This window comes from Cannabis sativa, chromosome 8, assembly GCF_029168945.1.
Source record: "Cannabis sativa cultivar Pink pepper isolate KNU-18-1 chromosome 8, ASM2916894v1, whole genome shotgun sequence".
NCBI classification, from domain to species: domain Eukaryota; kingdom Viridiplantae; phylum Streptophyta; class Magnoliopsida; order Rosales; family Cannabaceae; genus Cannabis; species Cannabis sativa.
Genome location: NC_083608.1, coordinates 49,783,352 through 49,797,058, shown reverse-complemented (window position 1 = coordinate 49,797,058; position 13,707 = coordinate 49,783,352). Strand labels below are relative to the sequence as shown.

General features: G+C 29.5%; 1 protein-coding gene across 1 annotated transcript; it reads left to right on the top strand.

Annotated features, from left to right (window-relative positions):
• The first annotated feature begins 9,190 nt into the window (after positions 1-9,190).
• Positions 9,191-10,683, top strand: LOC115700452 (uncharacterized protein At5g19025). The gene has a single exon (XM_030627991.2). The coding sequence runs from the start codon at positions 9,729-9,731 to the stop codon at positions 10,443-10,445; it is 717 nt and encodes a 238-aa protein (XP_030483851.1). The 5' UTR covers positions 9,191-9,728; the 3' UTR covers positions 10,446-10,683.
• Positions 10,684-13,707: the final 3,024 nt, after the last annotated feature.

Sequence of the window (13,707 nt, the reverse complement as noted above, 5' to 3'; positions counted from 1 at the left end):
TGATTTTTTTTAGTGACAATGCACGTATATTTACAATGACAATCCCAATTAATAATCAACGATAAAATTTTATTGGCGCTTCAAATTTACAAAACAAAGTAAACTTTAAGGGAATTAGCATAAAAAAATCAAGAAATTAAATATATAAGAATTAAAATATAATGTGTTTCACCGCCAATAACTCTTAGTATTAGAGTATTGTTATTGGACACTAATGATGTCTAGCACATTCTAGACGTGTCAGTGTGTCACCTTGCAATTGATTAGTGATACTCCCTAAAAGTTATCATGTTAAATTATATGAGAGTCTATACTTAATTATACCAATAGCGATATTGACACGTAAGAAAGTGTTAGGCACCACTCCTGCCTTTTAGTATCTCTTTTAGAGCACTGCTATTGGGTACTATTAGTGTCTAGCACCTTCTATAGATGGCGTCTCACGATTGGTTAGAGATATTTTGTAAAAGTTATTTTCTTAAGTTATATAGGACCCGATACTTAATTACACTAATAGCGGTATGACACTGAGGAGGCTGCTACCAGTGGTGCCTTTAGTAATTCTATTTCTTTTACGAGCATTGTGCCTAACATCTTCTAGACGTGACATCTTACAATTAGTTAGTGATATTCTCTAAAAGTTATTACATTAAATTACATTAAACTCGATACTTAATTGCACCAATAGCGATATTAACACGTAAGAGAGTGTTAGACACCACTAGTATCTTTGAGTGTTTATAATAAATCATGGAATTTTGTTGAAGTCAATCAACTAAAATAATAGTTTGCAATCCAATCGGGATATCTCCCCTGTTGGAGACACGGTTAGGATTAAAATTAGAAAAAAGAGTGAAATAATCAACCATCTGATTTCGAGATCGTTTTACAAAAAAAAAAAATTAAATGAAAAAAATTGTAGTATCCCAATTAATCTTGAAAAAAACGTATATTTTTTTTTTCATACACCGCTCAGAAACTACAACAGTAGAAACTGTTGCAACATGTTCATTCAACTTCGTAAATTTAGCACTCAATTATTGTGTAAGGTAGACCGGACCCTAGGCATAGATGGGCTAGACCTGTGTGTCCATCTAGCCTAGGAGCCTAAAAAAAAATCTTCTCCTTTTTTTTTTTTTTGAAAAGGAATTCATTCATAAACCCAAACGATTACAAAGAAAATGGCTCCTCAGCTCAAAGAGCATGACGAACACAAGGGGGTGAAATCCCAATCCACATAGCACTATCTTTGGATAACAAAGCTTGATTGGCTAAAATGTGAGCCACATAATTGGCTTCTCTAAAAATAAAAGACAAACCCATAACAGAGGGGTGCAAAAGCAGTTCTTTAATTTGAAATAACAGCCTGTCAATGTCCCGACATCCTTCTTTCGTATCTTTAATCAATTGAACCGCTCCAAGACAATCTGTTTCAAGTGTAAACCGTCTCAAGCCCATCTGAATACCTGCCTGTAGTCCCCCTCGAATGGCCAGCAGTTCCGCCACAATTGGAGTCGGCCCGTCGCATCACGCCGCAAAGAAAAGCTACCTCCCCCCGACTTCCCCTTGCCACATAGCTAATGGCAGCCCACTTCTCTTTAACTCTAAGACCAGCATCAACATTAATCTTAAAGCAATCAATATCTTCTCCTTTTAAAATTATATATTTTTTTATCAATTTTAAAAGATACCACATTTTTTTTAAATAAGGGCCTAAAAATCGTGTCATACAAAACAACACAAAGACAAGATTATATCACAAAGACAAAGACTTGGTGTAAGGTACGTACATGAATAACAAAGAAGAACTAACAACAAAACAAAACAAAATAAAATTATGTCATACAATAATACTAAAACATTCAAAATTATATCACAAAGACAAAATTAAAACACTTAAAATTATATAACAATAACAAGACTAATTGTATTAATAAAAATCAAATTATAGTAGAAAAAAAAAACAAGTTTTAAAATTATGAATTTAGAAACAAAAAATCTATTTTTTTATAACTATTATTAACTCGAGTTTGCCTTATCTTTTAGCACTTTTTTATTATTATTATTATTTGATTAAATTTTGAACCACACTATAAAACTAGATGGAAACTTTGGAAAGTGGAAACATAAAGACCCGTATGTTTGGGTGGAATTAGGATTGGGAAAGCGGTCGCCGATTTTTGGCCGAGTAATTTGTGGTGAAGGGTATAATAGGTAATATAATCAACTTTACAACATCCGTAAAAGAAACCACGTGGGTTGGGTCCCACCCAGGCCATGAAAATTAGTAGCGGTTCAGATGTGTGCCATGTCAGCATCATATTCTTAAGTGGGTCCCACCCACCAGAAATTAAAGTGAAAAAGTCACCTTACATCAATCCAACGATTTTTTCCCTTTTTCTTTTCCAATTGATTATGATTCACTTCCCCTTACAATTTTCCACGCGTGTCCATATCATCACACGTGTGAACATGGACTAGTGGCTCAGTTTTTCCCTTATTTTGAGGCAGATTTTAGATGGTGCCAGCGTCTGACACGTTGCTTATACCAAAATATTTATCTTATTATATTTCTTTCTCATCTACCTTTTCGTCAAATCTTAGTGGATTTAATATTTCTTAAAATAAAAATTAATACAGCTATTATTAACACGTCACCTACTAATGTTGTTTATGTCAATTGTTCATCCACACCAATTTATTCTATTTTTTACTCACATTTAATGTGATGATTGATTTTAATTTAATTTTTTAAAAAAAATGTGTTGATTTAGTTTAAAAAATACCATAGAATTCAATGGAGTTAAGATGTGAAGAGATATATATCTTTCATTTAATGATATATTTAGTTAAGAATAAGTAGTAATTTTGTTGCTGAATTATTTACAATAAGGTCATTGTACCTTATAATGAATAATTCTTTTTTAGAAAAATAAAGTGTGTATATAATAAAAATGCTTTAGGAAACTCGAAATATGATCTGCCATATAAAGAGGAACCATCTTAACCAATTGTGCTGACTATGTGCTCATAGTATTTTTATGTATATTTGCATTAATAATAATTTTATATAAAAATATATTTTGAAATTTTAGGGTGTCAAGTTATGTCTTTTATGATATATGATTTGTAAATAATATTTTCGAAATATAGTTTTTACTGTAATATAATTATTTCATCACATTATATTTAATTAATTTTATCGCGAAATGAGTGATATCATAGATAGTAATTAATAAATAGATTCTAATAAATTATCTTTCATTTTTTTTTACATTAATGATCCAAAAACTAAAAATATAAATTATTATAAAAGGAAATATTTTATTTTATTATTCATAAAAAAAATTAAAGTAATTTTGTTTATTCATGTTTTTGAAATTATCTAATTTACTTGGTTATATTGTAATTTTTAATTTATATAATACATAGATGAAAAATTTCCTTTTCTAATTTATTATATTAAGACAAATTAGACTTGCACTTAGACCCACCATGCATATGGACCCAAAAAAATTATTCTTTTAAAAAATATATATTTTTTATTAATTTTCAAAATTACTGCATATTTTTTCAATAATGGGCCTATTTTTTTTTAAAAGCCCACCCAATCTTTAGGATCGGCCCAGCAGCATAGTTAATTTTGTTATCATTTTCACATATATAATCAAGACCTAATCTTTTATATATTTTGTCATTATTCCAATAAGTCAATGTACAATTGATATTACAGTAGGAATACCATAAAATCAATTAAAATAGATTCTCTATTTTGAAGTGAAACATTGTTACACATGGGTGTTAAATGTTCATGTTTGTGTTTTTTAATTGTTTTTTTTGTGTGTTTTTGCCTAATTATTGTTCTCTTTCATGTTTTTTTTGAACAATGATTCATGTTCATGTTGAATGAACTAACATTAATGAACAATTCCTATTGTTTAAAGTTGAATTTTGTTTTATTTTTTCTATTAGGTAATGTGGTATTTTTTCTCCAAATGAAAAGCTCTCCAAAAGTCATTTCTGGAATGTTATTTGTCTCTCAAAAAGTTGTTCTCGAATGACTAACATATTCATTCTAGGTGAGATCTTCAAGAAAGGTAGTCCTCCTTTCGAAAAGGAGTTCTGAATGGCTAGTTGTTCCTCCTGGAAGGTAGTCCCCAGATAGTCGACTCCAACGGGCTCGTTCTTATTCGGGAAGGTCCTTCAGCGGGTACCTTGGTCCGTGACTTCGAGAACCCTCATACTCACTCCCGGATGCACTCCTACTTATGATGACATGGAGACCTCGCTCAAAGGAGAGTTAGTTAAGTTAGTTATTACCTAACTAACTTAACAACCTCGATTCTTGCAACCACCGACTTTAGAATCCTGATCCTAAGTTTATAAATATCATTAATACTTATCATTTCAAATATACACTGATCAGATTGAGATTAAGAAATAGAGAGAGAGAGAGAGAGAGAGAGAGAGAGAGAGAGAGAGAGAGAGAGAGAGAGAGAGAGAGAGAGAGAGAGAGAGAGAGAGAGAGAGAGAGAGAGAGAGAGAGAAAAGATTGAAAGGTACAAAGAAAAGAGAAAGATTGGATGAGAGTGTGAGAGTTGAAACACTTTGAGAGAACTCATCAGAGAATCGATCTCGACCGTATTGCACATGTTTTTGCTCAATCAATAAAAAAAAATTGGTGGTATTTCATAATTGGAGTAGAGCCATAGATCACATCGATCTATCGGACTTGAACCAGTATATATCTCGGTGTTGATTTCTATTATTTTACTGCTTTAATTGCTTCTAGTTTTCCATACTCTATTTATCCTTGTTTTTATCCAATTATTGTTCTTGTTTTATTAAATCTTGTCATTGCTATCTGTTTGATTATTTAAAGTATTGTTGATAAGATTCTGCACCTTCAGTTGTAATTTTCTCACAAGTAAAATTATAGGTGTTCGCGGTGCGGGTGGTGCAGTTTGTAACTTTTTTTTTTCAAATCAAACCGCATATGCGATTCTTATAATTTCTCAAACTGCAACCGCACCGCGAGATTTTAAAATTACAAAAACCACACCGCAAAATACAGTGTGGTGCGGTGCGGTTTGAGAGACTTACACTATCATCCTTTAAAAATCTACCTAATAAAGTTATAACCATGCAAAAAAAAATATCTTATTAAAGTTTTATCATAATAACATATGTATTACTCATCAAGTCATTATATTAAATTGTCTCTAAAAAATAATATCATATACGCATATATTACATATATTTGTTCTTTTATGAAAAAGAATAAAAATTATATTATAGTAAGTTTGAAATGTATAGTGTGGTATAGTTTGAACTACAATTATTAAATTCAAAACCTCAAATTGCATCGCACCGCACGGTTTGACAAAAATAAAACCTACAACCACACCGCAACTGATTTCAAACCGTATTTTTCATGCAATATAGTACCCTCAAGGCCGACCCTAAGTTGAAATAGGCCATAGGCAAAAAAAAAAAAAAAAAAAATGGCCCTTACTATAGATAAATAGTATTTATGAAAATTATTAAAAAAATATGTATATTTTTTAAAAAGGTATTTTTTTTTTTTAATTAGGCCCCTAAAATGAGTAGGCCCTAGGCACGGGCCTAACCCGTCTATGCCTAGGGCCAACCCTGAGTACGCTGCGGGTGTGACTTGTACGGTTTGATGATAAAAATTAAAGAGGGCCAAAAATAAAAGTAAAAATTAAATAATCTAAACCAATGAAGAGTTTTACCTTGGAGGAAGTTTCAAAAGTGTAACAGTAAATATTATTAGTGTATTTTTCTTAGGGGCTTATTCATTTTTACACGTAAAAACAGTTTTTTTTTTTATTTTCATTTTTATGGAATTTCACATAGAAACTCATATTGCAACTAGCGCTGCAACCTAAATTGCAACAAAAATCGTATAGAAACTCCTATTGCAATTAGCGTTGTAACTACTTTAGAAACCCACCGTAAATTTAAAAAAAAAAAAAAAAAGTTAAAAAAACAGTATACAGGGTAATTTTTCTTTTTTAGGTAATTACTGTAACTTAGAAAATATTATAGCCTCAAATTACTCTCATTTAAATTTCTTGTTTTACTTTGTCAAAAAGTTAATATTCTTGCTTTCAACTAGCTCTTGTAATATTCCTTTTCAAAAAAAAAAAAAAAAAAAACTAGCTCTTGTAATATATTTTCCATTTATTTATATATCTTACATTCGGTCAAGATTAATTTTTTGTTATTCAGCCACTAGTTTTTTTTCTATTTTTTTTCTCACTTGAAATTAAATTTTCCTTTTAACCAAAGAGGCATTCTTTCGAAAAATAAAATAATGTTAACTTGTCCTAAAATTACAACCATTTTTTTTAAAAAATAAAAAATAAAAAAATCATATCATCATTTGAATTTTGATATAGGAGAATTTTTAAAAATATATTTTTTTAATGTTTTATTTACACATTTACTAAGTATAAATAAACTATAGTTATAAAAATATATTTTTCTTAGTAAAAAGTAAAAAACAACCTCACGAAAACTATAAATAAATTATAAAACAATTAAAATGACCAAAAACATAATCTAACGACAATTTTAATACAATTATAAATAAATTATAAAACAACTAAAAAATAGTATATTATTTTTACTGAATAGATATTTTTGTAAATAAAAAAATTCAAAAGGTAAAAATATATATATTTTTTTCTATATTAACTTATTTTTATAATTTTTTTGTTTAAAATTTTTAGTAAATTTTTGTGAAAAAATCTTTTATTTATGCATAAGTCATTCATATGGATATGGCATGAATATTTAATATTTACAATGGTCCACACGAGAATTTGATATAATTACAAGTAACATATTTTAAGTCAGTTTGAAATAAGCCATTATAGAAATATACAGTTAAAAATGTCATGTTTTGAAAACTCAATTAGAAAAATAACATATGTTATATTAAAAAATTTTCAAAAATTAAATTAAGGATCATATCTATACTATTTTATAAAAAAACATGCTATATTTTAATATTTAATAAAACAAGGGTTCGATCAATAATTTTTATAAAACACAAAGTTTAAAAAAGTATTAACCTTTTATCTTTTTTTTTTTTCTTTTTTCATTTTTTGAAAAAAAGATTGTAATATGATAATCAAATCAATTATTATAAGAGTACTAAAAAATCTCCAACAACATCCGTTCATGTTTTTTTTTTTATCAAATTAAGATTTTTACTTTTTTTGTTTTGCAATTTATCTCTTGAGTTTTATATTTTAATTTTTACAAGCAATTGTTTGGTTATTATTTAGTGGCTATTAAATGTCAAATTTAGAATAATTTGTAGCAAACATCATTGAGTTGAAACTTGAAATTCATCGACTCCCAAATTGAGTTGAGTGGTTGACTAATATTATGACATGAAGCCTACCAAAAAAACCAATATAGCCTTATATGTGTTTATATTGAAAAATATATATCACAAACCAAACTTTTTCTTGATGCTTTTGATATATGAAGTTCTTGACCAAATATTTCAAGACTTTCCATCAATTAAGTGATATTAGGCTTTATAAGTCAAGCAATTCGGCACTTTATCATTTTTTTTTAAATATTTTTATAAAATATATACACAAAATGAGATCATAAACATTATTTGAGAAGAAATTTTAGATGAATTGGTCAATACTTTAAATCACTCAATGACCAATGACCTAGGGTACAAGGAAGATGATATTGTCTTCAAAACTGTACAAATTTTTCCAATTATGATAATTAAGGGATGCCGATTAAAAGAAAACCTTCAATTTTTTTTTTTTTTTTGTTGAGAAAAATGAAACTTTTTATTAATTGGCAAATAAGATAATAATTCATTATGATATATCACTCAAGGAGCATAATTAACAAAGATAGACAAATCATATCATTTAAAAAAATATGAATGAAAACCCTAATAGCACATATAACTAAAATACTAATAAATCATCAGTATTGAATCACCAAAGAAAAACAAAGAATGCTACATATACACGTATCAATAATTATCAGTCAAAGATCTTTCAATAAAATTTAAGTAATAACAACATTATTATTCAATCTAGAATGAAAAGAAATAATCAAATAATCAACTATGACGATAAAAGTCGTAACAAACAATCGCACCATAAACTATAAGGCCAATAAAAATCTGAGAATATCCTCAATTTAAACATGGACAAGGATAGTCACGCTACTAACACGAACAAACAAGCTTTGGCCCAATTGATATTCTCTCAATGTCTAAAAAAGAAACAAGACTAAAATCTCCTAGCATGAATGGATAAAGCCCTACTGCCATAACAATAGCAATGTAGTACAGTAATGTAGGGCTTTATCCTAACAGACTATGATTAACACAAGTGAATATTCAAATTCAGAGCCAATGAACAACTTAAATAAGATACACATCTGAACAAAGAAGAAGGAGAAAAAATAACACTCAAGCATAATGATAGCAACAATCCCAATAAAATCGAAAATAGTGTGTAACTTCAAGGGCCGGAAGGTTCTATATACCTTAGGATCGGCCCTTACTCTACTTTAAGGGCTTGTTTGGTTCGTGTTGAATAATAAATAATATTATGTTTAGATAAAGTAATGCATTATATTAATTATTACGACCAAAAATTTTGGTCAACCTCAATCTCCGATCCAGACCCGAACTCAAACCCAGGACCCGAACCTTGACCTAGACTCGCCACTCGGAGCTACGACCCGAGACTAGACTCGTAATCGGTGTTGAGATTGAGTTTATTGAAAATACATTATAACTTTACATAATCTATTAATAAAAGTCATACAAAATATAATAGCATATTAAATAATACTAATACAATATAATATAGTATAATTTAATACAATATAATATAATAGAGCGTATGAAACCAACCAAATTAGCTATTGAGAGTGCCTTGTTGTAATTATTATCTTAACCATAGAGTAAACTAACAATATAATAAATAATATTTTCACCAATTAATTGTTTCTTTTAACAAGAAAAAGGGGAGAGAAAAGAAGAAGTGGGCCAAGCCCATAGATTGGTCCACCAAAATGATTCGCACATGATTTGATTTGTACTCGTTTCTTAAGAAAAGCCCATTTTCAACAACAGCCCACGTAATGTACTAAACACCACAACACAACACAGCTCAACGTGTCGTTGCCATTTTCATGCTGAGATTTGTTTGCGTGTGTTCGTGTCCGAACCCAACTAGAACTCTCTCTCTCTCTCTCTCTCTCTCTCTTTCTCCTTCCTTCCTTCCTTTCCAATTTCCATGACCGAAACTTCTAAGTCACCAACCAACCATTCATTTTCTCACAATTTACCCCAAAACCCATATATTTAAAGCCATAAAGCCTCTCTCTTTCTCTTTCTCTTTCTCACAAGGCCAATCCGATTACACTAAATGACTCTTTCTCTTGTCCGCTCTGCTTCAAGATTTGAAAAACCTTTTCAGCCGGCTTAGCTATATACATATATATAAATAATATACACACACATATACTTGTATTTGAAATTTGTAATTGGATCGGATATTGGTATTTTGATTCATCTGGGCACCGACAAAGATCGGATCTTTTTGGTTCAATTCGTGTTCTTTCGTAATTTTTACGAGGTGGGTCGATCTGAATTCGAGTTTAGAGTATTGGGTTTTCTTGATCGGTTAGGAGTTGTATTTGAAATGGTCTATATCCCTAGCTCAATCTCGGTCTGCAAGTCCGTTGACCAAACATCGCTGATGCCAGTTTCAATGAATTTATCTGATTCAGGTGCTAAATCTAAGCATAACAATCATATCCCCAAAACCAGAAAATTACCCAATTTGCCAAATTGCTCAACAATCCCTTATTGCGATCGATCTCGATCAGCTGTAGTAGATGTTGTGATTCTAATTGCTGTGATTTTCGCTTGTGGTTTTCTCATATTACCTTCACTAAAGTTCCTCTTTTTCGAAGCCATTGAGTTATTTGGTATAATCATGGATGTTCTCAAAGAAGAGATTTCTCAAGCTCCATTGATTTATGGATCTGTAGTGTTAAGCATTTGCTCTGCTGCATTAGCTGCTTGGGGTGTGTTGGCATGTACAAGTAGAAAATGTGGGAATCCAAATTGCAAAGGTCTTAGAAAAGCTGCTGAATTTGATATTCAATTAGAGACAGAAGAGTGTGTCAAAAACTCAGCTTCATCATCATCTTCTTCAATGGTTAAAGATGGAGTCAAAAAGGGTTTATTTGAATTGCCTCGTGATCACCACCGTGAATTGGAAGCTGAGCTTAAAAAGATGGCACCACCTAATGGTAGAGCTGTTTTGATATTCAGGGCAAGGTGTGGATGTTCTGTTGGTAGATTGGAAGTTCCAGGGATAAAGAAGCAGCAACAAAGAAAGATCAAGAAGTAGGCCTTTTCTTTTCTTTCTTTTCCTTAAATATATTGAAAAAAATCATAGGGAAGATAGAGATGAATACAGGAGTAGTCTTAATGCAGAGAGAAAAAGGGTGTCTTTTTTCTCTTTTGAATCTTCTCTTAGAACTATGTTGTTCTTAATAAAATTTAGTTAATGGAATAATAAAGTTTGTAAGGACCATTTTACAGTTGGTTGGTATAGAGAACAATATAAAGAAAAATCTTTACTGAAATTTATACTGGTGATTCTGATTTGATATTTTTGATTGATTCTAATAGATGTCAATCAATTTCAATAGAAACTCAATATTTTATTTGGACACTATGCAGTATGATATGATTTTTATTATCCCTTTTATCATCTCATGTTTAATTAATTATATCTTGATTTGTTTAATCAACCTATCATGGTTCAATTTGTTTAACTGCGATCCTTATTTCTTTGTTTATTCTATTACAATCATACAGTTGATTTTCATATGAAAAAGGTCTTGTAGTAGTACACAAGTGAAAGGTATAGTCTTTTCCTAGTTAAGCATATAATATATATCATCTGGAATCAATTTTTCATATATATTCTCCAAATAAGAAGAAAGTTAAGTATTCCTAAATGATATTGACTTTTTTCCCAGTTGGTGTGTCATTGTTCATCTGGCTTCCTACAAATGAATTCATTCATGAATTAAAGGGATACTGCCTCCATAGCTTTATATTGGCCCTGGTTAGCTGGGTTTTTAAAAGCTGCTTTCGGGCTTCTGAAGCTCGAAAAATGCTCTCGGGCTTCTGAAGCTCGAAAAATGCTTCTGCTGCAAAGAACTTTCTAAAAAGCAAAAAGTAAAGCTCAGCCAAACAGGACTATTATTTCAATGACTCGGCTTTTAAAAGCCAATTGACCTTAGTTGGGTTGGCTTTTAAAAGACGATTTTGAGCTTCTAAAGCTCTAAAAATACTTTCGCTGTTGGTTGGGTAATTAGTGAGTTTCAGATTTAAGTTATTTTTAGTAGATTTATCGTAAAATGGTTTTTTGAAAAGCTAAAAGCAGAAAGGCGAAGCTTGGCCAAGAGGGCTATTATCTCAAATGGCAGTTCATATCCCTTAGAAGCATAAGGGATATCTTCCTACACACATGTTTTAGTTGTTTATACATGGAATGGAAGAAAACCATAGCTGATAATAAAAACTCTGTTTGTAGTCACTTTGTTAGTAAGATGAATGGAGTAGGTGAGAGTCTTTCCATTGAATTTGAATTTGTCTTGCCCAGATTATTCAGTCTTCTCTTTAAACACAATCTGATCTGACCATTTATTCAGTCACTTGTTGACAGTTGACACTAGGTCTTTTTCCACACTGTCAATCAATGTGTTTGCAACTTTGCTTCTTTTTTTTTTCTTCTTTTAAATTTATTTTGTTAGGGTAAATACTCAGAGTTTACAAGTGATATAAATTTAATAATTTGTTTTAACAAGTATTAAATATTTGTAAAACTGTAATTTTTTTTTTTAGTTTCGACAATATAGACTATTTTGAATTTTTCAAAAAAATGATTTAAAAGTAATTAACGAAATTAAAAAAAAAAATTGTATTTTTATAAATATTAAATATTTATGTTATTCAAAAATTATCAAGATTATACCATTTACAAAACTTAATTATTTTTATAAGTAGTTTGATATTTGTGAAGGCAGAGGAATAAGATTGTGGAGCATATCTTGGTTTGTTCGCAAGGAAGAAGAGAAAAGGATGTGTTTATTTTATTGACTTGGCTACTTTTTGTGGCATTTGTGTAATTTTCATAATGAGATGATTGAAATTGACAGGGCCTAAGCTAAGGGGATGGTCACTGAGAGTTTATGGTGGCACTGAATTTCATGACAAAATCACACACCCATATATGTAATGTATACCGTATTCGTCATAAATTAATTTATACTCAACAAATGGACACATCTATCTAGTATCTAATTCTCTCCCCTATTGGATAAGTATAGATGTTTTTTTGGTATAATTAATTCCCTAATTAAAATATTTGTCTCCTAAATTTTAATATGTACTAAATCATGCTTTCTGAATTTTTTTAGTTGTTAAAAATTTTCTCTAAACTATTGAGATTGTTATATTTAAGGACTTTTGTCTAATTTCATTTAATTTTACTATTTCAGTCATTATTTATGTACTAAATCATACTCATTAGATTTTGATATCTACCAAATCATACCACTCGAACTTTAACATATACTAAATCATGCCCCTTAAACTTTCATCTATGTTAGAATATTTTTACTAGAATCGGACAAAAGTTCTTAAATTCAACAATCTCAATAATTCAAGGGGCATTTTTAACGACCTTAAAAATTTAGTGGGCATGATTTGGTACATGTCAAAGTTCGGGGAAAAAAATCCTTAGTAGCTTAAAAAATTTATTAGTTTATCTTTTATTTTTGTGTATGATCGTGCACGTTATACTTATTTAACACTGTTTATAAATTTTAAGAAAATTTTAACTAATAATGCTAAAAATAAAGTTAAAACATTTTGTTGTACGGACATAATTATTTTTTTTTTATACACATGGTGAGTAATTATTTAAATTTTAATTCCAATACTGTAAACTATTTAGAATTTAGCTAAAAATTTATAGGTAGTTTTATATAATTACAATATACACGATTATATGAATTTTCGAATGTCAAAATAGATAAAAGTATAAAAAAAAATGTCCCTTTAAAGGGTATACTATATAAATTTCTAAAAATACTTAGCCAACTTTTGCTATCAGTTACAGTTAGCACAATGTTGCGTTAGAAATTTCTTATAAAAAAATGGACACATGTAATTATAGTCCTTGCAAAATTTATTATTGTTATTCATAAAAAAAAAAAATAAAAGCTAAAAGATGTTATTGTTGCTTAACACTCTTCTTAGTAATTAAGTATTGAATGCTATATAACTTAATAAAATAATTTTTAAAGAATATTACTAATCAACTATAAAACGCTACCTATAAAAAGTGTTAGACACAACAACACGATAAAAGCAAAGGTCATAATGGAACAACCCTATCCTAATTAATGCAACATAGAATAGGAGTAGGGCTTGGCATAATCTGATCTATGAGATTGAGAATGACAGGCAACTACTACTACTGAAAACTATGCCTCAAACTCTTTTTTTTATCATTGCTATCTTTATGTTTCTTTTTTTTTTTTCTTGTCAATTAACACCTCATTCAATTTTTCTACATTTTTACCTAAATTATT

Excerpts from the sequence above, each read along its gene's own strand:
- LOC115700452 (XM_030627991.2), top strand. The coding sequence starts at position 9,729 with ATGGTCTATATCCCTAGCTCAATCTCGGTCTGCAAGTCCGTTGACCAA.